Below are 26,476 nucleotides of genomic sequence, written 5' to 3' on the forward strand. Positions count from 1 at the left end.
ATGGCAATACTACCTGTAAAATTTAACGGAATAGAGCCAAAACAGAATTCTGAGAAAAATCCACCATTGTAAATTATCTTATTACTAAACAAAAAGAAATGAAAATAAATGAACGAAGTATCCCAATCAAGACATTTTTAAAAAGAACAACAAAATAAACCTCTTCAAGGGGCAAATAATTTAAATCCATTAATACTTATTAAAAGCTAATATTTACTGATACTTTTAAAAACAGGAATATGAATAAGTAAATTCAATAGCTGATTCTTTAGAAAAATAGCTACAATGGAATGACGCATTCCTGGATAGTCTAACCTAGGAAAAAAGCAGAGAAAACACAGGTATACAAAACCACAGACAGGAGAAGATTAGAAAAAGTAAGAAATTAACATGCAAAAAAGTACGTTAAAAATTGGAAAATCCTCGACAGATTGGGATGCTTTTTGGGAAACTATAAACTATCAAATATTGATCTAAAATAAAAAATCTGAGAAGAAAACCAGAAAATGTTATTAAAAAATTCCTTTCACCAAAGCTGCTAGACCCAAGCAGTTCTTTCAAATTCTTAAGATCATAGAAAAAGATGTCAAGCTTCCCACTTCTTTTTAAAAAGCTAACAAAACCTGGATCCCAACCCTGGAAGACGGCAAGCCCACGTGCCTCGGAGCTCGCACGCACACAGCCACAGACGTCCTTCACTTTTACTTATAAACAGACACAGAAGTCCTTCGCAAAACACCAGCCAGTTTAAGCCAGCCGTACAGAACGCTGGAAAATGGGTTTCTTTCAGGAATGCTTTCAACCTGTCCTTATAAAATCACACTCCAATATGTCAAAGGAAAACAACCTAAGATCATTTCAGTACACGCTGAGAAGGCATTTGATAAAATTCAACATTTGTTTCTGATTTTAAAAAACCTCAATCTTGTAAACCCCTCAGAGGTTCTTTTCTTAATGTGATAAAAATCTCTCAGATCCATAGCAAACATCGCATTTATCCTCGGAACCCTAGAGGCATTTCCGTCGCAGGCAGGAATCCGTTGGCTGGACCTTCAGGTGGTCAGCTCCGCCTTCTCCCCTGTGGTTTCCGCTGTTGGTGTCGGGGTTCCCACCAAGGCTTCATAAATAGTCACAGTGGAAGCTTTCCAAAGAAGGGAGGGGGTGGCCACTCACCGGGCTACTTCCTCTGGTGACAGAAAGCTGTGCCGTGGCCTGGCCCGGCCTGCGTGAGGCTTCGAGTGAGCGCACCAGGCCAGCTCATCTCTCCAAAGGGCCCCCGACCACCCAGGAGGGGCCGAGCGGCCTGCACTGCGATAACCAAGCGCACGGGGTTCACTTTTCCCACAGACCACAGGCCCACGCGACCGTGAGCCAGGGCGGCCGCCTCCCTGCCTGGAGGCAGCGCAGGACAAGGCGTCTGTTGTTGTCCTTGACGCTATGGGGAACGTATAAGGAAGTCTTGTGAATTGTTTGATTAAAAACACATCAGTTCAGTATGCTGCTGTCAGCCTGGGAATGGGTGCCGGGTCAGGGGGACCTGAGTGAGCTGTGCGCCTGGATCTCACTCCATGTGGCTCCTTGCACCCCTGGGACTTGCAGCGGGAGTGGCGGGAACATGGACGCTGCACAATGAAACCCTCTGTAATCAGGGGGGTCAGACAGATCCAATCAAACTGGGACAGTCAGCTGGGACCGAGCGGTGGGAGTTGCTGTGCATTTTTGCTGGCCCAGGGCAGACCCACCGGAGAGTGTCGATGGGGTAAGGTGAGCACTGTGTGCAAATGCACACTTTCAGATGAATTTTTCCAAGGTTCCCACTACGCTTTATCTCTTTAAGTGGTAGAACAGGGACTTCTGACTTCTCGGCAAACCCATTTTCCCAGGGAGCACAGGGGACTGCCAGCTCCATCCCCGTCCAAGAAATGAGAGCATTGTGCACGCGCTATGAGGATTCCACTAACAAATAACCCAGACAACACAACCGGCTTCATGGAAACCTCACTGACTGGCCGAGGCCAATTCCATCTCAGTCTTCCTCACCAGCTCCCCGGCTAAGCTGTACCTTCCTGGCCACTGGGCTCTTACTTAGCGAGGTGGGTGAACGCCCTTCTCTTAGAAAATAAAGAATATGAATAAAGCAGACAACAAAGACCCTTGGGAGGGTTCCAGCTAAGAAGAGGAAGTGAGCCGATTTTTTTCACTGCTGGGTAGGAGGCAACACTGGCATGCCATCCGGGAGATGCATCGGCTGATAACTAGCAGAAGTGAGGGGTCAGGGGAGACCCAGGAACCCCGCCACCCTTGGACTGTGGGAAACAGACACGGGACACATCCTCTGCGGCCCCATTCCCCCCATTCCTCCCCCTCCCCAACCCGCTGGGTCTTTGGCTTTGAACTTCTCCCCTCGTGTCTCTCTTGTTCTGGCCCAAAGCCAGCCCAGCTTTCCTATCCCCCGAGACATTCTACAAAGGAAAATTGTAAGATAGGGTTCTGGGGTCAATCAAGCTTGGGAGACGCTGCACAGAGGGGCATTCCCCGCTCACACAGCACACACAAGGCCCTGGGCGGGGGCTCAGTGCTCCCAAAGGCCCTTCCCCCACATCCTCACTCCCTCTGGAACCCGTCCATCCACCCCCCACCCCACAGTGTCCTGCAGACACGGGGAGACTTGGCTTCCCGAGTCTTATGCCATCTCCTTTCACGTCCTTGTCTCCATCTGCCTCTCAGGAGCACCTAGGAAGGACCTGCCCTGTGGCCCCTCGCGCAGGGATGGATTTCAGGGTTCCTCTTCTGGAGAGAAGCAGCTTCTCCCACCCCGGCTTGTACAGTAGGGGGTGGCGAGGCCCATGGCTCTCCTCTTGAAACCCTCCCAGCCTGCTGCGCCCAGCCCCTGGCCTGCGGGCATCTGCTTCCTCCAACTCAGTTCTCGGGCCTGGAACTTTTGGATATGTCCCCCTGCTGCCTCCTCTGGGCCTGCCAGTGCTCCCACTTAGTACCCGCCCCATCCCTCTTCACCCTCTTGTGGCTGCCCATTTGCTGTCTGTCTTCCTCCCTGGACTGTGACCTTGGGGAGGGGAGGGCATGCCCGCTTGGTTCCCTGCTACCCCCGGCCCCTGTGCAGACACACAGGGCTCAGTGCACCATCGTGAATGAATGAAACAGGGTGACATGCCTGCCACCCAGGGCCCACCAGAGGGTGCCACTTGGAGCCCTTGTTCCCCAAGCCTGGGGCCAGGAGGGCGGGTGGTGGAGGTCACGGCTCCTTCTAGCCAGGGCTGACCTGGAGCCCCTGGGGACAGAGAGCCCTGGGGATATCAGGGGGTCCTGCCTGGATACGGGATCTGCGGTGGGGAGTCCCAAGGCCCCCTGTACACACCCTGCTCAGAAGCACAGGTGCACAGTCTGTACATTCAGAGCTATAAGTGTCCACCGCCGGCCCCTACAACCTGCCTCTCGGACCCCATAATGGGGAGGCACACTTTGGTGGCGGAGAGGGGGACGCCCTGAGCAGATGCTTCAGCTCTGCACCCAGACCGGTTGGGCCCACCTGGAAGCAACATGCAGAGGCCACCTGAAGGCTGGGCTGCGCACGGGGCCGTGCAGGGCCCTGTGTGGAATGCGGAAGGGCACCCCTTCCTCCAGGTAGGGTGTGCAGCTCAGCCAGCAGGGCACAAGCTGGATTTCAGCCTCCACCTCAGCCAGCTGCCCTGGGAGAACACAGCCTGCCAAGCTGCTGTGTGTCCTTCGGCAAAAGACTCAGTGTCTGTGAGCTGCGGTATCTCCATCTGGGAAGACCGGCCCCAGGGCTGAGATGGAAACCAAGGAGCCAATGCATACGAGGGGATGGTCCCTACTCCCCCATCCCCACAGGGAAAGCCCCGACTAAGGTGACTGCTATCAACTGAGGGGACACTTGTGTTTACCGTGTTTCCAGAAGATCTGAACAGAGTTTAGTGGACCATACAGAGCTTTGCCACCACACTGACCAGCTCCTTGCCAGCCCCCAGGCTTCCTTGGCTGGGCCCAGCCTGCAGAGAAATACCCACGATGGAGGAGCAGGAAGGCCCGGGAGGGGGCCAGGGGGCTGGGGGCACCGCACTGGGAGATCGGACTCTAGGGACCGAAGGCTGCAGAGATGCAGCGGGAGGCTGGCACCCCGACGGGGTGGACAGAGCTCACCACCCACCTCTCCAGCCACCTGGCTGCAGTTGGGGCTGGTCAGTCTGTCCATAAGCAGTTCGCTCCTGCTGGGAGCATGCGATGCTGGGCCCTGGGGACAGGTCAGGTCCAGTCTGGGTGCCCCTGGGTGATGGACACCCGGTAACTAAGAGGGCCACCTGGGAGCCATTTGGGGAGCTGTGGGCATGCAGAACAGGGACCTTCTTAGGCTGAGGTAGACGCCAACATGCCCCCCTTGCAGCCAGCTGTGGCCTCTGGGGGCAACACTGCATACCCCTATGACGGTTAATGGCCTGGCCCTCTGCTGTTCAAGGGGCAAGACACAATAACACCTAATTACACAGTAGGGTTACTCCTCACAACAGCTCAAGAGTCGGGGTCCTATCCTCTCCCTACAGACGACGGAGCTGGGGAGGTGACCGTGCCAGTGATCCGAGGTGGCAGTGAGGTAGGTGGCCCAGGGGTCTGACTTGGGGTCTGCTTGGCTCCTCCACATAGGTCGCTGCTTCCCCTGCTCCCCCCAGAAGCCCCTCTCGGGGAGGGGGTGTCCTGGGCACCACGTGCCCCTCCTGCCTCCTCTGCCTCCCTCCACTGCTCCTGTTTTATTGGATCTGCTCCGAGTGGGAGGCAATCTGGGCAGCTCCGCCCAAGGAGGAAGCGAGGTTCCTAAGTCCGTTCCTGGCTCCATGTGCAGCCCTGTCTGGTGCCAGACACAGACCCTGGAGCTGCTCAGCCGGGATCTCCGTGGAGGGGGGCCCACCGGGCGGGCAGGGACAGTGTCTCCTCTGAGAACAGGCCCGCGCAGAAACCAGGCTCCTGGGCTCCACAGCTCACGGAGACGAAGCCGCGGTTTCAAAGATCAGCGGGCATCTTCCCAGGGCCCAGCGGGTTGGGGGTGTCTGCACCGGAGGTGATCCCAGCTCCCGGGAGGCTGAGAACTCAGGGAAACATGGCTGATCCTGGAACTGTGTCCACTGTGGCCTCGCTGCAACCCCCAGGAGGATCTCCTGGGACCCCCGTGCCGACACCCAGGTCTAGGGAGGCAAAGTTGCCGGGCTGGCCACACCCAGCCTGGCCGGGCCCCAGGACTCCCACCCTGGCCGGGACACGGGTGCGCACACGTGCTTGAGTCCCAGGATTAGGCATGACAGCCAGGGCGCTATATTTGGACACTAACACCCTGGGGACGTTATCCCTGTGAAGCAACGCTCGCGGCTGGAAGGAAGGGCTTTTCCCTCTCATCCACCCTCGGTCCCACTGTCAGGCCTGCCAACTTGCTGCCTTCGTCCAGGTGGCCCCCTCCATCTGCGTCCCTCTTGCTCCAGTCCTACCCGGTTTGGAGCTCAGGGCACCACTGAGTGTGGGAGGAAGGGGAGGGTGTGGAACATTCTATGCCATGGAACACTGCGGGTGGGGCTTTGAGCACTGAGCTTCCCGGCTTTCACCTTTAAAATGGGTGCAGTGGTTCCTGGCTCACAGCAAGGGGGTATGAGTCCCCACGCGCAATAGGAGGCAGTCACAGCAAGGCTGAGAAGGCCCCTCCGAGGTGACCACTACCCTTCCTATGGGCACCCGCTATCACTGACCGCGCAGCTGTGGGCGAGCCGCCGCCGTGGACTGAGAGCCCAGCCAGGGCAGGCACCATTTCTCCGTCTCCCCAGAACCCGGCCCCGAGTGCATACAGCTGAGGGAAGGAACAAGTGCTCGGCCTCTCGTCTCCCTCCCAACTCGATGGAGCCCCGAGACCTGCCAGGAGGTGAGACACAGACGTGGAACCTATGCCAGCACGGCCTTGCACAGGAGGAGCCGTCAAGATATGCTAGAAGGGGCCCTTCGTGCACTGTCGGATGTGCAGGTAGCTGGCTACAGAGAGAAGACCCTCCCTGGGCCTGCTTCATTGAATGAGCCCAGCCAGGGAGCCCAGCACACCACCCCGAGGTTGGGACCCGGATTAGGAGCTGCCAAGGGGCCTGAAGTGACAACCAGGAAACCGAGGCAGACACTCTGCTGGTGTCCACTGTTCCCGCAGGAAGCCTGCCCTCAGGCCTGGTGACAGGACCATTCCCGAAGGGGCGACTCCCTCCCTGGGATGGGCAGGAGTGACTCAAGGTTAAAGCCTGGGTCTGTCTCCAGGTGTGCAGCAGGCAGGGAGGCCCGCCCCAGATCCGGCTTGGCTCTCTACGCCGTGTAGCGTGGTCTTGGCAGAATGGAGGAGTGGGGTCTGGAGCTTCTTGCCGGCCCGGGTTCAGGTCCCTCCTCTGCCCTCCCCATCAGTTTCTTGGTCCATAAAGACACTCCCCAGGCAGCCTGGTGTGTAGTGGCATCAGGGTGGGCCATGCTGGTATGGTGGGCAGCCTGAATCCCCCAGGGTCCCGTGAAGGTGACCTCTGGGCAGGGTGGCACTATCCCAGGTCAGCTCACTATGCCACCAGGAGAGGGGACAGTGGCTGTGGCTTCTCTGTGCCCTGATAGCTTCTTGTTCTGTCCTCACCCTGGGCAGAAGGCCTCACCAACTGGCAGAGTGGTCTTGTGCCAGGTTCCCAATGGGTGGCCCTGACAGCCGGTGGAGGGTTGGAGCTGGGGGCCGATCCCCACCTACTGATGGGGCTCCCCCCGCCGGGAGTGTGATAGCCTCCTCAGCAGCTGGACCATCAGCCCAGCACCTGCTAAGTCCTCAGCAAACAGCTGCTGAGCCTATTAAATATCTGGTTCTGGACCTCTTGATGGGACCAAGGTGCCCTCATCTAACTTTTTAAAGGAGAAGGAACATTGCCAAGATGCAGGCAGGAGAAGGCCACCCCTGGCCCCAGGCCTGATGACACTTTGTCTCTCCTTCCTGCGAACACGTTCCCATCAGGAGGTGAGGCCACCGCCACCCCCAGCAAGGGAAAAGCTTCCAGGCAGCCACGGGGGCTTCGCCGGGATCAAAACCATCCTGGGACACCAGCCTGGACCATGGAGCAGCCCCAGTGCATCAGGAGGATGAGGACACAGAGAAATAAGTGTTGCAGGGGCTCTGAAGAGCCTCAGACCCTCCTGGCTTCCGGGAGGGCTCTCCCATCCTCTCCCCAACCTGCCCCTGGGCCAACTGGAAAGGAGTCTCTCCCTGGTGTTAACTGTCAGCCCACATCCCCAGTGGTGCTGGCTGCCTAGGGTCTGAGAATGTGTGTCTTGAGAGCTGCACAAAGGGCCCCCCACAGGCAGACCCCACGCAGTCACAGGGGCTCCGGGCCACATCCTGCCTGCCCCGTGCCTTTGCTGTCCCTTCCTGGTCCCCCGGTTCTCGTAACCTGCAAGTAACCACGACGGAAAGAGGGAGGTCATACTGAAAAAAACAAATCAAAACCACTTCTGCCTTCTCTGATGACATAACACAAACCCAGAGACAAGGGAACAGCAGCCATGTAAACTTCGGAAAATGTGGTTGCTCACCGGAGATCCATTACCCTGCCAAGCTGTCGCTCAGGCACAAAGGCAGCCAAGATCTCCTTAGAAATTTCTGAATTCTGAGAATGTATGAATCACACGGCTTATTTCTAGGATCCACTTCAAACTGTCACCTGGATTGAAAAGATCCATGTAAAAGGGGATGATGATGTTAAAAATAATAAGACACTCTTGAGCGAACAGCCTATTTGCAAAGATAAGTAACCGAGAGACCCCTCAGACCAAGGGTTATGACTGATGGAAGTCAGAACAGGGCAGTGTAAAAATGAAACCAAAACAGAGGACAGAAAGGAAGAAGTAGGTTTTAGAACATTAATTGAAATCAATGAGGAAATGGAGGGAGGGGGAGAGAGGGAGGAAAGGATGGAAGAAGGGAGGGAAGGAGGAGGCCGGAGAGAGAGGGAGAGAGAGAGACTGCTGTTCCTGCATCGAGGGGAGGGCGAAGTCCGTGGTTTGACCATGTAAGAAAATCAATACAGGAATAAGAACATCTGTGTTTCACATTTCACGGCTGGCTTAGTGAGAAATAGCTTGCCAATATTTCAGCCTCATTTTAAAGATAAAAGATAACACATCACGTTTCAACAATGGGGAGAAAAGAAAAAAAAAGCAGCGTAGAAAGATGAAAATCAAGACAAGAAATAGAGTGCCTGAAAATAGAGCAAAAAAGGACAAATACGATGTGATGTAATTTCCTTGGTTACAAGGCTCGTCTCTCTCCAGATGAAAAGATAAAATCCAGCAATAAGCTGTTTGCAAGAGAGAGAGTTAAAACAGAATTATATTGGAAGACTAAAAAGAATTATGAGTAGACTTCAAGTCGTTGAAATACTGGGATTTCAATGTTCATGTGAGGCGAAGAGCAATTTAAAGCAAAAACTATTCAATGAGTTAACGAGAGATACAATGATATTTCGTGGTTGATAACAGCAGCAAAGTAACATGGAATTCAAATGCTATAAAAACAGAGCAAACTATATACATAAGAACCTGCTAGAAAAATAAGATAGAAACAATAACAATATGATCAGAATTGAAGAATCTAATACTCCCTTATCAAGTACACAAAAAATTCAGAAACACAGAAAGGAGCTCAATAGCACAACAATGCAGACTAAATGGTTGTTTTGGTGGGAATTAAGGAGAATAAATGGAACAAGCTTCATTTCCAAGAATTCATGGTATGTTCACAGAAGGGCATCATATATTAGATCACAAAGAAAATATCAGCAAAAACACTGCAAAAGCAGACATTATTTACTCTATGTTCTCTCACTGCAGCAATAGAAGAGGAGACTAAGAATCAAAGGGAAATAAAACAGGAGAATTAACGTTTCCTTTCCTAACGAAAAAACTGAAGAAGAAAAGCAAGAAGGCAGTAACTGTCTATAAGAAGATACAACGAAAAAATAGACATATCGAAATCTCCAGAAAGTGGTGAAGACGGTCCTTAGGGAGAAATAGCACAGCTTTAAATGCCTTTATTGTGATAAAAAAAGAAAAAAGGTGAGAAACGATGAACTAAGCATCTAAATTGTATCTTCGGAAAGAAGCAAATATTTTTTAAAACAGGAAAAAAGAGGGAAAAGTGACTGATAAAAGTTAAAGCCAAAAATTTTAAAAAGGCATTACTATGTAAAACCTAGTATATTCTCTAAAGACTATAAAAATGTGCATGATTAATGAAAAAGCAGCCTCATTTCCCTTTGATGAATCTAAAAGAAAAAAGGAGGAGAAAAACATACAGGTAAAACAAAACTTGGATAGAATATTAAACATCTAAAGGAATACAATGCATCCTTATGTTTTAGTGATAAATCTGAAGGATATAGACCAAATACACGTACCTGAACTACAAACATTAAACAAGAAATAGAAAGCCAAAATGAGTCGATAGTGGAGGAAAAAACTGGAGAAAGAAATCTCCCAGACCATCTAGATCTGATGGTTTTGGTGATGAATTCATTCAAACTTCTTAAGAACAAATAATTCTTAAGTCACATAAATTATTTCCCACCCTTGACTCCAACATCATCGAGTGCATGTATTCTGTTAGGCGAATGTGACTCTAATCCTAAAACCTGATTAAGGAAACTCATACAGAGGAAAATCAGGAACTGTCAGTGAAGCAAATCCTATTAAACCCATTTTCCTGGGGAGGAAAGAGAGTTTAAGTAGTGATGGACTCAGCAGGCTTCAGGCCTGGGTGGGTCCCTCTCGGAGCCCCATGCCTGGGCTCTCCCTCAACCGTCCATGACGGTTTCTGTACTAATTGCTACAAGGCGGAACCCAACAGCCCTGCCCAAGATTGACTGATTGACGATCGGCCATCTCAATTAGAATCTCAATATGACTTTTTATGGAATTTGACAAAAATGATTCTTAGGTTCTCTAGGAAAAATAGGCAGAAAATACACGAAAGAAAGCAAAATATAGTGTGAAATATAATGAAAATAAACACACTAAGAAGGAGGAAGTCTTCTACGTCACGGAAAATATTATAAAGCTGTGGTCATTTAAATAGTATAGTATGGCCCCAAAACCTAAGTAAAAATTAGTTGAAATAGGCTCTAATGCATACAAGAATGTATTATGTGTTAAATTAAGCATAACCAAACAATGAAGGTAGGAAATAGTATTTAACAAATTATATAAGGATAATTGAGGTAGGAAGGACATAAATTTTAATTTGTGTCTCAGAGTAACTACCCACTGTGTTAAGAAGATAAATGTTATTTCCAAACACAGGACAACTAAATAGAAACAGAACATAATATTGTGGCCATATGACTCTCTTGCAATTGCGACAATTGGATTTGTGGAACAGATAAGAGTATGCCAAAATCACAGACCTCTGAGGCATGACTTGGGGCATGTGTGTTAACTAAGCCTAATTAACTAAAACATGGAAAACAGACATCACCGAAATAAACACAAATGAGATATGGAGAGAAAATATTTAGAACAAAATGACAGATTGCTAATCTCTACCATGTTCAAGAGTTTGTAAAAGAAGGTTAAAAATCCCCCCAATGACTCAAAAGATAAGTAGCAAATCGTATGGTCAGATAATTTGCGCTTGAGAAAAAACAAGTTGCCAACAACTATAGGAGAATAGCTTCCAAACAGCCAAAGAGGGCGAATGAAAAAAAAAAAGAGGAAATCTCATTGAAACCTGCAAAAATAAAATCTTGACAAACTCAATACTCGGGAACCCATGAGGAAATAAATATTTTTGTACATTGCTGGTACAATAAATTAGCGAAATTCTTTAAAAGGGTGATTGGGCAAAACCTATCCAGATTCATAGAATGTTCATGGCACATGAGGCCATAAGCCCACTTGCAAGAATTCTCAACAAAGAAATTAGTCAAAGAAACAAGTAAGGCTATATGCACAAAAGTGCTTACAGCCAGCCCCGGGGGCCTAGTGGTTAAGTTTGGCAAGCTCCACTTTGGTGGCCTGGGTTTGCTTCCCAGGCTCGGAACCACACCACTCATCTGTCAGTAGCCATGCTGCGGCTTAACTGTATTAATTTCCTATTAAAAAAAACCATTGCTTATAAACAGCATCATTTATAATAGCGAAAACCTGGGCACAGCTCCACATAAGCATAACTGGGAAAATCAGGACACGTTAATTTGGCCTTCCTGCCTTTGGGCTTGGCTGCCTCCACCCGGCTCTGGCCATGAGGGTAAACTCACCGTCTCTTGCTCCTCAAGAGGAGTGTATTTTTAAGCAAGTGGGTTCTCCATTTTTTAACTGAGACAAGCAGCTGGGAGAAGAGGGAACGGAGACCTAAGACATGCCCGTCTCAGAGTGTGTCCCACAGGGCACCCTGTGCATAAGTCTCCGGGCTTAAGTCCCCTAAGGTACTTGGGGGGAAAGGTGTCCTAAAAATATGCACGGGGAGGTGGGCTGCTGTGCTCTGCCAGAGCCCCCCGTAGGTCCCCACAGTGGACCGAGTGTCCCTGGCCCCGTGTATCCCCAGGAAATGCTCACCAACTGAATGCCTAATGGATGGATGGATCCTGGGAGATCATATAACTGGGCTTTCGGGAGCTATTGGGGCAGGATGAGTCCTGGGGTGAATGTCAGCATCAGGAAGGGACATCTGCTATGATCCTCCACCCGGGAGCCCCTACCACACACCAGCCACAACACGCCAGGGCACAGCTTCATCATTGTCACCATCTTTCCCACCATGCACGGCCTGCCTCCTCCAGTGTGGACAGCCCCTGGAGCTGCGTGGGACGAGGCTCGGTGAAGCTCTGTGTGAGCAAGCCTGGCTCGCCTCCCTGGACAGCAAACTCCCATCTGCACAGCTTGGATGGTTCTGGGGTTTTCTGGGCCATGGAGAAGGCGGGGTCATAGCAGTGTGTCCAAGGGGGAGGCGGGGGAGGGAGGTGTGGTGGAGCGAGCCTCTATCACCAGGATGAATTCCACCTGCCTGCTCTTCTGCTCAGCCAGGATCTGCTCAATGTCACCCCACTTCTGACCTTTTACATTCTGACACACAGGCCTGATTTCATCACCAAAACTGAGGACATTGCGAAACAGGACATCAGTTTTTCACTTGATGGAAAAAGATGTCACAGCAGGCTCGGCACCACGGCCCAGCACTCAGTTTCTGCCGTGTCTGAGGAAGCATCTGTTCCCTCTCCGGGGGCCAGAAAGATGTGGGCACTGGAGTGAACAGGAAGCTGAGACGATGCAGCGGCCCCTGGGTGTGGGAAGTGAAGGCCAGGAGAGCTTCCCCAGGCTTCCCCCGACCACAAGGGATCCTCAGCCAGCGGCCTCTGCGGCCACATTTCTCTGGAAGCTTTCCGAGACAGGAAATAGGGTTCCTCGCTCCCTTCCTCCAAGCCCCACAGCCCAAGAAGCGGGCATCAACAGACCCTCTGGGAACCAGCATCAGAACTGCCATGGAGCAGGCACACCGAGTCCAGGTGACCCTCGGCTGAAATGCTGTGCTGCCCGTGATGGCCTCCCACACCCCAACTGAAGACAACTCCTCTGGCTGGTGGGACACAGCAAGACAGGTACCTTCTGGTGGGGTGATGATGTAGCTGGGATGGGGTGGGGCTGTGAGCCACGATCTGAGGACCTCTGATTGTCCCTATGACTCCTCTTCTCCTGCATCTGCCCACTGCAGGGCTGGCTCTGGGTACACGGTGGAGGAAAGTGGATTTCCAGACCTTTCCCTCCCATCCCCTCCTCTTCTGTGAGCACAGATCTGGGTGCCCAGAGCCCAGGAAACACCTTCATTCCTTTGCCAGCATGTCCTGCCCCACGTCACTCATCCCATCCCCAGCCCTTGATCTGCTCCCCCATGTGGCTGAGCTCCTGAGCCAGGGCAGAGGGGCCTGGATGGCCTTTGCCTTGCTGCCCTCATGGCAACCCCTGCTCACAGATGGCCCCCGTTGTTGGTGCTGTGGGGTTGTGGTGGTGCATGCAGTACACTTCTCCCCCGGGAGCAGCCGGCATTCCCACAGCCTCTCTGACACACCAGCTAGGTGGGGGTGTCAGGAAGCTGCCTTTGAGAGGGTGGGGGAAAAGGGTACCCCTTTTCTCTGCCCATCAGCAACGCCTGAGTCCCATGATGCCTCCCTGGCACAGCCTAGGCCTAACAAACAACAGGGGTGGCTGCCGAGAGCTCTGGGCCCAGCTCAGTCTTCCTGCCTCTGCTGACAACCAGCAAGAGAAGCATCTCGGGCCCCTCCACAGACACACACACCCAGAAGACTCGAGTGGAAGGTGAAAGGAGGCCGCAGACAGGAAGGCTCTGGAAGGACGAGATGTCCTCACCACCCCCACACACACCCACCCTCACCCCAGCTACTGAAAGGCTGTGCCTGCATCTTCCCCGCAGGGCTGGAGCCCCCGAGCTGAGGTCTGGGCCAGGGAGCAGGAGTGATGTCCTCGGTGGAACCAGCCTGGCTTCACAGGCCACCTGGATGGTTTTCCTGGCACGGCCCCTCCTGGAAGGCCCCGAGGGATCAAGGGTTGGCCACCTGATTTCTGTGCACTTGGGCTTGAGGGTGTGAGGGTGGGCTCTGAGATATTTGAAGGATTCCCCCAACCAGGGCGGGCAGAGGGGTGTGGGAGTGGGCATCTGTGCCAGTCCTCCAGACAAGAAGGCAGCCCAAGCACTCGTGGGTAGGGGCAACTCCCAGGGCAGATGCCTCACTGAGCAAACCCACGTGGGTACTGGAGCTGGCTCTGAAAGCACAGGTGGGCGGGACTCCCGTGCAACGTATCTCAGCCGGGCAGGGGGCCTCCATGCGCATGGTCCATCCTGAGACCTGGGCGAGATGGGCTGAGCACAGCAGGAACCCCAGGCAGGATGCCACCCATGGCCCCAGAGAGACCTCTGTAGTTAAGAAGGATGCCTCCTCTCAGTTCCTGTTGGAATTCAAAACAAAAGCAGCTGTTGCAACCTGCTGCTGAGTTCTGAAGAATTTCCTGACTTGACTCTTCTAAGGGGACACACAAGGGCAGCTCTTTGTTCCTCCAGCAGAGGGGAATTGCAGTCAGCCAGGGAAAGAGCCCGCAGGGCCTCAACGCGCTGGCCTGAGTCAGCAGACATGGGGACTGGAGCTTTGGGCCTGGGGCTCAGGACTGAAGTCTGCACCATGGCAGGCACTCTGGACATTTCTTCTGTGTCCTTCACTTAACATGTTGGGCTGTGCCCCCTCCCGGGGCAGGAGACCCCTCCTCCTAATTCGGATGTTCCTCGGGCCAGGCTGGAGGGCTCTTCATGGCCCTGCAGGGGGTCAGCATGGCAGAGAGGGATCCCCAGGGAGGCAGGCCATGGGGACCTGGGACCCTCAGACCCAGGACTGTGTAACTGAAGCTGCTGTGAGCCGAGACGGACATGGGCAGCATTTACAAATCTGGAAGTTTTGGGGCAGGGAGGAGGGGTGCCTTGTCTGATCCGAAGGTAAGGCTGGGGGTCTCTTGGGGGCCGCTGGACTCTGATGACTGGGCCACCTCGGACATCTGCCCAGGGTGACGCCTCAGAGCCTGCAGGGAGGGGAATAGCAGAGGTGACTCCTGATCTCCTAAATCTACCCAGCATTTCTTGTCTTGGGGAGAAAACCCAATAATTGGTCACTTTAAACCAACCATTTTCTAATTGAGTTCCGCATGTTCCAGACTCTTCTTGTTTGTTCTGTTCTTTCTTCCCTTTCCCAAGACCCACAAAGGTCTCTGGAAATGAGAGTTTCTAATGACACATTTTCCCATGTCCTCTATAGCTCCCCAAATTAGATTATATTCCCATTTAGTACTAAATTATGTTAAATTTCCACTAGCAAAACAAGGCTGCGGTTTAATGAGCTGGCCCCTGGGACACGGTGGACTTGGCCCGGTTCACAGAGGGAACCCACCCTGCAGGGACCTGGGGCAGGGACGGCTCAGACACCTGCCGGATCTGAGGCACCCCAAGTGTTCTCAAAGGAGAAAGGACTCAGGAGTAACCCCGAGCCATTCTCCCAGCAGAGGAGCGGGGGTCCCCGTCCAGGACTGTGAAACGCACAACCACGCTGGGCAGCTACTGTGTCGGGGTCAACTCTAACTATTATAAGCCTTGAAATGCAAAACCAAAGCAGGCCCACAGTCCCACGGCAGGTCGCTCAAGAATGTCCACTGTTCTCTTGTTGCAACCAGGCCTGAATGCATTTGTCAGTCCTTTGCTTTCGCTTGAGAAATTTCTGCCTGTGAGCAACGATGCACAGTGCTGCTGAGAAGCAATCACTTTGGAAATAACCCGACGCTTCCATCCAATGCCCTAAGTGGAGCAGGGCTCGCGCAGGCCCTCCTCTCTGCTGGTTTGATGTGGGAGGTAGAACTGGGAGCCTGGGAACCAGAGAGCCAGCGGCACCAGCAGAACCCTAGGTGCCCGCGTCTCCCCATCTATTCCTGAGTATGCGTCTGATGGAAGGCTGGCTGGCTCACGTGTGTCCGTGTCATTTAGTGGGAAGGTGAGTCTCCTCTGATGTGCAGCTGTTTTAAACTGGAGTCTTCTCTGATTTCAGAGGAGAGTCCAGAGGCTTCCCTCGGCCATGTGTCCCAGCCTCTGGGACAGCCATGACCTCAGGCAGCAGGCACTGGGCAGCTCTGGCTGCAGATGCTCTGGCCTTCAGAGCATCCCGCTCTCAGCCTCAGCCTGGTCTTGGACGCCAGACCCAAAGAACTGCCAAGTTCTGCTTGCTGGGCTGCTATCTTCACCCTACTGACAAGCCTTAGCTGCACTTGGCTTGGGGAGGCGTCTTTCCCAGCGCCTGTGCCCTTTGTCACATACCTGCCTCGCTCTCAGTCCTCCAGCCCCAGCCAGGAGAATTCCCTGAGCCAGCCGGCTCCCTGGCTCTCTGTCTGTCCATCCTCCACCTCGGGGGCCTGCTCCCCCTGGGACACTGTGCTCTGTCATGGTGACAGCCCTCTCGCCTACACACGCCTGGCTGCTCCATCCCTCACTGTGCCTATCCTTCTCACTGGGTCCCTCCTCTCTTCTCCTTTCACCTAGTCATTTAGACCAGCCTGTTCACCCCAAGACCCCCCGTACCCCCCATACCTTCTTTGCTGCAGGAGACTCTGGAAAGTCCACCCTAGGCTTGAGCACCAAGTTGGGATCTCAATGCAAATGGACCTCACCAGGCCCGTTGGACGCTGGCAGGGGCTGAGATGGCCACTGAAAGCCAGCATCCACCTCCCAGAGAGCCACGTTATATAAAGACAGGGCATCCCCACACCTCCCCTGTGAATCAGGAGGGAGCCATCTCGGGCCCTTGAGGAGCGCCAGGAGCTGGGATTTTGGACTCACACAGGCCTTCCTAGCTGCGACCCTGGGCAGATAAAGTGGGGGTTACAACAGTTCTCCTGCCTCCTGAGATGGCTCCTTACTTAAATGATTACTTAAGTGAAATGTTACGTGCTTAGCACAAAGCCCAGCACACAGTAAGTGCTCAATAAATGCTAGCTATAATAAACTCTTCTTGGAACAAGGTCAGTGATCATTGGGTGAACATTCCGTAGGTGGTGGGGACCCACTAATGGTGTCAGAGGAGACGTTAACGTTGTAGATGCAGGTACTACGAGGAAGGTTTGAAAAAGGGATGATTTATAAAGGTATGGGCCAAGTGCATAGGGACACTCAGCACAGGCCAAAGGTGGCATCTCAAATCACTAGGGCGAAGATGGGCTCGTTAATAGAGAGGGCAACTGGACAGCTCATTTGGGAAAAGGTGACGTTTGCTTCCCAGCTCACTTCTCACTCCAGAATAAACTCCAGACGGACGGGGATTCAGATGTGGCCACGGAAACCATACCAGCTCGAGAAGAAGACATGGGTGGGTTCCTCCTGAACCTTGGTGTAGAGAAAGACCCTCCAACTACGACTCAAATCCAGAGAGGATAACAGATGGACGCATGTGGCTACAGGCAAAATAATTATACGGCAGCAAAAACACCGAAAACAAAGCCAGCAGACAACTGACAAACGGGGGGAAAATATCTAACATACATCGCAGGCAAGGGCCTAATGTCTCCTCCAACGTATAAAGAACTCTTAAAAAAGGATCAGAAACCTGATAGAAGATGGAAAAGTCACAAGCAAACGGTTCTCCAAAAAGATGTAAGAATGGCTCTTAGACAAAAGATGTCAGATTCACTCATAACTAGGGAAATGCGCGTGAACACACCACTGGGACACCTTTCTCCTTTATCAGACGGGGAGAATTCCAACGTCCGACCACACGGTCTGTGGGCGAGGCTGTGGGGACATGGGGCTCCCCGACGCCCTGCTGACGGGGATGCAGGCGGGTGCCCTTCTGGAGGGAGACTGGCAGTGCTTCACAAAACGACCTGTGCTCTGACCTTGACCCGGCAGTCCCACTTCCACCCACCCCAGAGATACAGCTGCAACAACACAAAATGCATATGCACAAGGTCATCCATCTAACTCTATCTGAAGTTGGAAAATACTGGAAAAACCCAAGTGCCTTCATAGGAAAGTGGTCAAAAACCCATGCAGAGTGGAGTATTCGCAGCTGGGAAGATGGAGGAGGAAGCTGTTGACGCCCTGGGAGGGACTGATTTCCAGGATATACTGTGAACTGGAAAAAAAGGGAAAACAAAGTACAAAAAGAATATCTGCAGCATCCTGCCCTTCATGTAAGAAAGACGAGGAGACGAGAAAGAGAATATACACCGCTGCTCATTTGTGCAAAAGAAATACAAGAAGGAAAATCCAGAAACCAATGAGATTGGTTACCCACGGGGGGAGGGCGGGCATGGGGTGAAAAGAATGGGAGAAGTGGGAAGGGGTGGCGGGGATGACGGAGTGTAGCTCTGACTTTCAGGACCACAGTGTGATGGGCAGCTGTCCGCGTCCACCTGCCAGGCTAGAGTCCTCAGGTACTCAACCAAACGCGAATCTGGGTGTTGCTGTGGGTGTTTTGGAGACGTGGTTCCCGTCCACACTCCACTGGCTTTAAGTAAAGGAGATGAAGCTTGATAATGTGGGCGGGGCCTCATCCCGCCAGTTGAAAGGTCTTAAGAGCAAGTTCAGAAATCCTGCCTGGAGGCTGTAGCATATCGCTTCTGCCCAGGAGTCTCCACCTGCCCTACAGATTTGGACTTGCCAGATCCCACCAGTGCGTAAGCCAATTCTGTGAAATAAATATCATTATATGTAGCATTTCCAGAGGTCAAAGTCAAAGAGGAATTCACCCACAATTTCTTCTGGCGTTTGCATGGTCTCATGGGTTACGTCTAAATCCCTGGTGTGAATATATATGTGTGTGTGCACACAGTCATGCACTGCATAGCGACATTTCGGTCAATGATGGACCGCATTTACAGTGGTGGTCCCATGAGATCAGTACCATGGAGCCTGGGTGTGTAGTAGGCCACACCATCTAGGTTTAAGTACATCGTGATGTTCACACGATGACAAAATCGCCTAGAGATGCATTTCTTAGAAGGTATCCCCGTTGGTAAGCGACACACGACTGTACATACATCCTGCCTTCTAAACATCACTGTTTAATAAAAGGAACCAGGTCTCCTTGGAGAAATGGCCGATTCCAGGCCTGGGCCAAAAATGTACAAGATGAGCATGGAACATCTCGTGGCACCAGAAAGTAGGAAAGTGCTCAAAGAAGGATGCGGGCAGGTCAAAAAGACACAAAAGCCAGTTGAAGGCACTCTAATGGCCAAAGCTGGGACAATTTAAGGCCCCTTGTGACTACATTGGACCCACCCAGATCATCTGGGAACATCTCTCCATCTCAAGGTCACCTAGTTAGCAACCTTGGTTTCATCTGCAATTCACTTCCCCTCTGCCCGCCATGTAACACATACCCAGGTTCCAGGATCAGGACATGGCCATCTCTAGGGGCCCAGATTCTGCTGGCCCCAGACTCTGGGGGGCTGGCAGGCCTAGCTGACTTGCTGAGATGCCGTTATGATGAGGACTTTTGCTTCTTGCTCCCTCAATTATCTCGATTTTCTTTTTAAATAAAAGAAATTTCCTAGCAACCTCACTCCCCACCCTCTGCTTTCTATTTCCAGCAGTGTCACCAGGCAGCCCTGATGACTCAAACCCTCTGTGGCCCCCCCGAGTGGTAACTACTCCTGTGCGCGCTCTGGGCACAGTCGGAAGCCAGCTGTGGTGACTGCCACTCCTAGTGACATGTCACCACTGCTTCTTTCAGAACGCTGCTGCGTTACCCTGCCGTCACCTGCGAGGCCACCGGTTTGGGATCCTCTACACAAACCCACAATCGCTTACACAGAGCAGGTGGGGAGAGTGTTTGTCTCCAGGGAGCCCCGCCGTGTCTTCCCTGGATCCGAATAACATGAAATCTTTAATTTTAAACACAAATCACTCAGCTGAGGGACAAGGCCAATGAGCCTGGAGAACAGGCTGTGCTGATTGCTAACAACCTGCCCACGCTCAAGTTCTTGCTCAGGATTAATTTCTCAGCCTGGAAGATGAGACCCTGCAGGCTGAGCAGCGGCAGAGAAGGACGAGGGTCAGGAGGCCGCCTCTCCCCTTTCCCGCCCCGGGCCCTGGAGGGAGCACCCACTCGGGCTGGACTCCAGGAGAGGGAAGCGAGCAGTAGTGACGTGCCCAGCTCCTGTGTGTGGTAAACTGAGGCGCAGGTCTTTGCGGGAGGGACGTTGTAGCCCCCGTCGTGGCCGTACACCCTGTGGACCATGTGTACTTGGTAGGGTCAGCCGCCAGCCTGTGATCTCAGCATTTTTGGGGTATTTCCCATTCTCTTTACATGCCCACTGGAGCCCCCAGACGCCCCGGTGCACTGAAGCAGAAACACAGACTAGAGGATGGATGGCATGTGTTCGGACCCCTGTTCCAGAAGCCCGAGGCACCCGGGCCCTGGTGGGCAGAACCCTCAACCCCACCCAGGGGTGCCTGGGGCCTGAGAGGCCGAGGGAGGCAGCGGATGAGCCCCTGGTGGGAAGAAGGGCATTTTGGCAGAAGGACTGAGTCACGAAGGGGAAGGGGCTCAGGGCCAGCCATTCTCCATGGGGCACCCCTCCAGTGACAGCCTGGCCCATGGTTCCAGGAAGCTCTGAGCCCAGAACAGAGTGGGAGTGGGAAGGACAGCCTTGGCTTGACTACAGGGACTGAGGGAATAAGCAGGACATCGCTGCAAGGTGGGGCTCCTGTCACAGAGACACGGCCACCCAGAGCCCACTGGGCACTAGGCTGTGCTGTCCTCTGTCCCCCAGACACCTGCACTTGGATGGGCCACAGGCATCTCAGACTGGACACGGCCCAGAGGGAACACTCCCTCTCCTGCCCCCACAGGGCCCCCCGAGGTACCAGGCCCCACTGGCCACCTTGGCCCCAGGTCATCGCAGACACCGCCTCCTCCCCCCCCTTCGCTGTCCACACACATCTGTCACTGGCACCCTCCTTTGTCCTCAGTCTGTCCCCGGCCATGGCCACATCCTGTCGCCATGTACTGCAGTGAAGAACCCCTCACTGTGGCCTCCAGTGGAATCCTCTTACCAGGCCCTGTGGCCCCAAGCCCCCCACAGCTACATCCCTCCCATCAGGGGACACTTGGGACTCACCCGATGGTCTTGCCCCAGTCACACCACAGCGTCTTCCCGATGGCCTCCATGTCCACCTTGAACTGGGCGAGGCAGGACTCCTGGAGGAGGGTGCTGTAGTCCGCGTCCTGGCAGGCGGTGGCCAGGAAGAGGTGATGCACTGCAATGACAGGGCCCAGGGACTGTCACCCTCTGGCCTCGCGGGGGTCCCTGCCCGCCCTCCCCTGCTCAACCTACAGGGTGAGGGCTCCCGTCCCAGGGTCCTTGCGGAGGCCCACGTCCACTGGTCTGAATAGTTACCAGTTATCAACCAAGCTGACAAACCGTTCCATGGAATGTGTTCTACCCTCCCACCTTGATAAATAGACGAGATCAAAGATGATTGGTCAGGCAGTGCATCGCACAAATCAAAATTCACTCATTTACCCCGAGCCCACGACTGCATCTGGTGGAGGCTGGGCAGGGGTAGCTTCCCCCCAGGGCCCCCCACCCACTAGGCCTCCTCTTCCTCTTGAGGCTGAACGTCCACTTTCTCCGCCTCTCTAACGGGAGGCTGCGGGGTAAGGGTGCTCCTTCGCATTTGCTGTCCAGGGTCTGGCTGATGGTCCACCTTCTGCCCCCCAGGATATGCTGGGGCCTCTGCCCAGCACCCCCCTACCAGCACAGCCCTTCCAAATTCCTGGAAGGAGCCTGGAGCTGGGAAGCCTGGGCTGTCCTGGGAATTCCAGGACTCCTTGTTGGGCGTCACGGACACATGTGGACACCCTTGTGACCCTTACCGTCCTCAGGCCTGAGGAGCCCACAGGGCAGTGGGTAGAATGGACACCCAAGGAGAGACCAGCAGCCCTCGGGGCAGGGAGATTGGGTGGGGGGTTCTGGAGTCCCTGTCTCCAGAACATGGCTAGAGAGGGGTGTGTACTCGAGAGGGCCGGCCCCTTGGCCCTGAGGACTCCTGCCCCTCTGCCTCTGTCTTCTGTAAAATGCAGAGGAACTGGGACTCCAGCCCCTATGACATGCGGGCGCTGCCTAAGGCTCTTCACTTGCTCGGCTACCTTGGAGGTGGGTCCTATTGTGATCATCAACTTCCAGATGGGGAAACTGAGGCTTCAGGGCTCAGACATGGCCTGAGGTCCCAGCACCAGAAGAGATGGAGGCTAGACTGAACTCGCCTCGCCTCCCTTGGCCCTGCATTCAGCCAGCTCCTGGGCCTGCGAGGCCCAGGACAGGGAGGGAAGCTGAGAAGAACAGCAGAGGGCAGACCTGAGGGAGGGGGCAAGTGAGAAAGGGCTGGGGGAGAGGGAGGTGTCACAGAGCAGGGTGATGACAGGGGGCCGTGAAGCACCATTTCAAAGTGCAACTCCAGGGTGCTTAATGACTAATTACTAGATATGTGGGTGAGTAGGTGGGTGGGTAGATAGATGGATAAATGGGTGGGTGGGCAGATGGATCAATGGATGGGTGGGTGTATGGAAGCATGGGTGAGTGGGTAAGTGGATGGCTGGCTGGATGGATAGATGAATGGGTAGGTGGGCAGATGGCTGGCTGGATGGGTGGGCAGGATGAATGGGTGGGTGGATGGATGGGTGGGGAGATAGATGGATGGTGGGTGGGTGGATGGATGGGTAGATGGATAGATGGATGGATGGATGGATGGGTAGATGGATAGATGGATGGACGGACGGACGGATGGATGGATGGGTGGATGGGTGGATGGGTAGATGGATGGATGGACGGGTGGATGGGTAGATGGGTAGATGGATGGATGGACGGGCGGATGGATGGATGGGTGGATGAATAGATAGGTGGGCGGACAGTTAGGGTGGTGGATGGGTGGGCGGATGAATGAATCCCACACACTGCACACCAGGGCTCTGACGTGGTTCTCTAGAATGGAGTGCTGATGGGATGCTGAAGCCCTGGATGGGGCAAAGGTAAGGACCGGCTCACAGAGCAAGGTATGTTGAATCAGGAGGGGAAGAGGCAAAGACTAGCCTTGGTTACAGGTAACCGAGCTGACTGGCTGCCTTAAAGAAAAGTTAAAGACAGACACTGGGCACCTGGAGGCACCCATAGAGGGCCAGGAGTGTGGGTCGGGCACAGAGGCCACCCGCAGGAAGCCAAGAACATGGGCAGTGCGGCCCTAAAGTCACCCCCAGGTACGCTCTGCCTGCGCCCCTCCCTGGGTCCCAGGAGAGGGAGCTGGTATGAGGCTGCCCACCCCTGGCCAGGACCTGTGCTCCTGGAAGGTGGGTCAGGATGTCACGAAGCAGACAAGAGCTGTCCCCTCAAAGCAGTGGTAGCTCTCAGGAAGGGACAGGTGGCTGGTGACAAACGAGCAACCACACACTGTGCCCGCGCGGGTCCGAGACTCAGGGTTGGGGAGGACTGGTTAGAAGGCATCGAGAAGCCCAAGACATCTGAGGAGTCCTCTCTGACATCCTGGGGGGGCCGGGCAAGAGATACAACGTGGGAACCCCAAGTGGTGGCTGGCGGGCTTTCAGGGGACCATCCTGTTCCACATTCTTCTCGAGCATTTCTGTGAGGACCCTCAGGCCTCTGGATTCCACCAGAAGGTGAGACGGGCGTGGGCGGGCTAACTCATTCATTTCACTAATTTAGATGACAGATTCCAGGCTGCACACATCTTGACAGGGCAGGCCAAAGCCAGCAAAGTGACATTTCATAGCTATGGAAGTACAACCCTGTGTTTAGTTAAAAACAAAAAGCTGAACAAAACACACGACGAACCCCATGGGCAGGTGGAGTAGAGGTGAGGCCCAGCAGCAGGAGTTTGAAAAAAGCCTTGGACCCTGACCTGACTGTAGGCTGAGCTGCAGCCATCCTGTGCCCACCGCCCTGCAGGGTGCCCCATGGGCAGGGCCATCCACCAGGGCAGGGCATCCTGGACACCGGGTGAGGACAGCGAGGACTCCTGGGAGTTTTAGCTTGAGAAGCTGGGGAGTAATGGTGGGTGGGGGGCGGGCAGAGATGAAAGGCTGGCAAGTGGGAAAATGCCTTGGAGTGGCTCCAGAGAAGAGGAGCAAGCAAGGCTGTCTCTCCCCGGATGCCCTGGGAAGGAGCCTGCCCCTGTTGGAGTGTGGGGCCCCGGGAAGCCGCTGGTCCCTTATCTCCAGGCTGCACCTGCCTCTGGGAGAACCGGGGGGGCAGACATCCCTCTGGCTCTCGAGGGGGGACTCTCAGGGGGCTGGGGAGCGAAACCCGGTCCCTGCTCCCAGGAGCCCCTGTACCCACCTGAGTTCATGCCACTTCCCAAAAGCCCAGGTGTGTCCCCTGCAGGGTCCACCAGGACATGGTGAGTGCACCCCGAGGACCGGCCATGGGCGACTCTATCATGCAGGCTTCGTCTGCCCACTGTCGGGCAGGCTCGGGGAAGGGGCTGCTCCCACACCTGCCGCATCAGGACGCCCCTAAGAAAGCCCACCTGCCACAGACAGGTGAAGCGCCAGGGACTCGGGGTGGCTCAGGAGGGCTCAGACGCCGGCCCATGGAAGGGATTCCAGCCACCCGTCCAGCCTCATTCCGAGGGTCGTCCCTCCATTCATCCCCACCACCCCCCCCACACTGCTCCAGCACCCATCCTGCCTTCCCATCCAGAATGCCTCAGCAAACCCCAGCCCCAATGCACCTGTCCTCCTCCAAGGCCACTGCCCACCCCCCTGCCCCCAGCCCACTTCCCCAGGGCCTCCTTTAGCACAGGTAGGATGTTGCTTTCTTTCCTGGGAACCGTTTGGGCTGCCCTTTCCTCTCACTCCTTTCTGACTCATGTGCACGTCCTCCCTGGCCTCCTGCCACAATGTACATCAATATTTGTCAAATGAACGAACAAGGGAACGAGACGGTGACTCCCAGCTTTATTAGCGGACATTCTGCCTGGGAGCGAAGCTAGGGTGCCTTGGACTGTCCCAGGGTCAGGAAGCACGGTAGGCCCCCTCCTGTTCTGGAAGGGTTTGTTTTAGGGCAAACGAAGACAAATGTGCATCTCAGTTGGGGTTCCCGGCTGCATGCAATAGAAACCCACTTGGGCTGACGTGAGGGCTGGTGGAATCTGTTACAGGGACGCTGGGTGGCTCCCAAGGCCCCAGAGGGTCAAGGAAGCAGGGGCTGCCCAATCGTCCAGCAGAGCCAGACGCTGCCTCCTCTGGTGGGGGTCCCCAACCGGGGGAGTGCTGGTGCTGGGGGACAGAAGGAGCACCACCAGCCCTTCCACCTGGCCGGACTGAGCTCTGAGGAGGAAGGCCGCAGTCCACAATTCCTCCTGTTACGGTGTCCCTCCCTGGTGTATTCGGGTCAGTCTCTTCCTACTGTCCTCTGGGCTACAGAAAGCAGCCACCTGCCCCCACTCTGCTGGCTTGGGCCCTCAGCGGCCAACTTGCCCTGCAGCATCAGTGATCACACTAGGGCACGGCCAGCTCTAGCTCCCACTGTCTGTACAAGCCCTGGCCTGGGCGGGCTGCAGGGCTTGCCCCTGGGCTGGCTCTGGGCTGCATCTCTCACCTCTCTCTGAGCCCCTTCTGCCTCCCAAAGGCGGGACCTGTGAGGCCAGGCCCCACTGACCCCCTGTTCCACGGGGACACAGCCCCCCACTGCCCTTTCTTTCCTGCCCTGGGGGAGCCCGGAGCCACGGCCGCTCTCTCTGCCGGTTCCTACAGCTGGGACGAGGCCGGGCAAGCTGTTCGGGCGGAACTGCAAACCAGCTTCATTTTTCAGGTACAGGAGAACCACACTGACCTTTTCCGTAAACGAGCCTGATGTGGTTTCTCTCACTGGAAAGAGAGGCAACTTTACAGTTTCAAAACTAAATGAAGTTGCCCAAAGTTTTAACACCAGCTGTTTGGGGCCAAACGGGTTCCATTTCGGTGTTGACTGCAAATTCACTCACTCACAGCTGTGTCGTTCAGCGGCCGTGCGCGGAGGCCGCGGGCAGATGGCACTCCCTCCTCGGCGTGTCAGGACAGGACCCTGCCTGGCCCTGGGCAGCATTTAGGAACTCCGTGTTCCTTCGGGGGGGTGGGGGGACTCAGAGAAACGGCCCCCGTTCTCCACAGCAGGAAAACACCCCTGAAATGAGGACATGCGGCAGCCACACGAAGGCAGAAAGGATCCCTCAGGCAAAGTGACGGGGACCAGATAGACCGCGCAGCTGAGCTCCCCAGGGGGACTCCCGGGCTCTGCCATCGGGGCCGCAGGGCAGCTGCCTTGAGACCCTTGGCATTGGGGTTTTCTAACTAAGTAGAGATGAGGGGCCTGGAGAGATGAGGGGCCCGGAGTGTGACCCTGAGGGTCTCATTTTACACCGCCCTAGCTCTGTGCCTGCCCATCCTGCTGCTTCTTTCGTGTTTGCAGAGAGAACCGTGGAGCCCGAGTGGTCCTCCCGGAGCTGCGGTGGGGGCGGCTGGGGTGATGGGTGTGGGATGAGCCGGGGAAAGGAGGGAGCTGGGGGCTAAAATTGGAGCCCTCCTGCGGTGCTGTGAGCTGGCGCAGGGGCAGCCCGAGAGCCTCCAGGGACCCCACGGCAGAGGAGGCCTCGGGGGCTTGGGTGGGCCTCTTCACCTTTCAGCTGCAGTTTATTGATCTGAGAAATGGGAACCTCCCGCGCCAGGTGGGCCAATAGGACTGGTTTCCAGCGGATGCGTGCCCAGAAGTGATCCCACCTCAAAACGAGCAGCCCATCCCAGCAGGGCTTCCAATGCCAGCCACTCTTAGCAACTCACCGCACACTCGGGGCCTGGACCCCGGGGGCCGG

General features: G+C 54.5%; 1 protein-coding gene and 1 long non-coding RNA gene across 3 annotated transcripts in view; one reads left to right on the forward strand and one right to left on the reverse strand.

Annotated features, from left to right (window-relative positions):
• Positions 1–26,476, reverse strand: part of RAMP1 (receptor activity modifying protein 1) — a 48,593-nt gene that overhangs the window by 9,400 nt on the left and 12,717 nt on the right. The window contains exons 2-3 of one of the 2 annotated variants that reach the window (XM_070489275.1): positions 25,617–25,791; positions 20,734–20,872 (exon numbers count right to left, since the gene is read on the reverse strand). In XM_070489275.1, coding sequence (XP_070345376.1) covers positions 20,734–20,872; positions 25,617–25,713 — 236 coding nt within the window. In that variant the 5' untranslated portion in view covers positions 25,714–25,791. The remainder of the gene's footprint in view (positions 1–20,733; positions 20,873–25,616; positions 25,792–26,476) is intronic. The other variant, XM_044751216.2, reaches the window with a different exon arrangement.
• Positions 1,176–18,325, forward strand: LOC123278420 (uncharacterized). The gene is made up of 2 exons (XR_006515777.2): positions 1,176–12,668; positions 13,499–18,325. It is a non-coding gene; the product is annotated as an uncharacterized lncRNA (long non-coding RNA).

Source organism: Equus asinus, chromosome 19, assembly GCF_041296235.1.
Source record: "Equus asinus isolate D_3611 breed Donkey chromosome 19, EquAss-T2T_v2, whole genome shotgun sequence".
Lineage (NCBI taxonomy): Eukaryota > Metazoa > Chordata > Mammalia > Perissodactyla > Equidae > Equus > Equus asinus.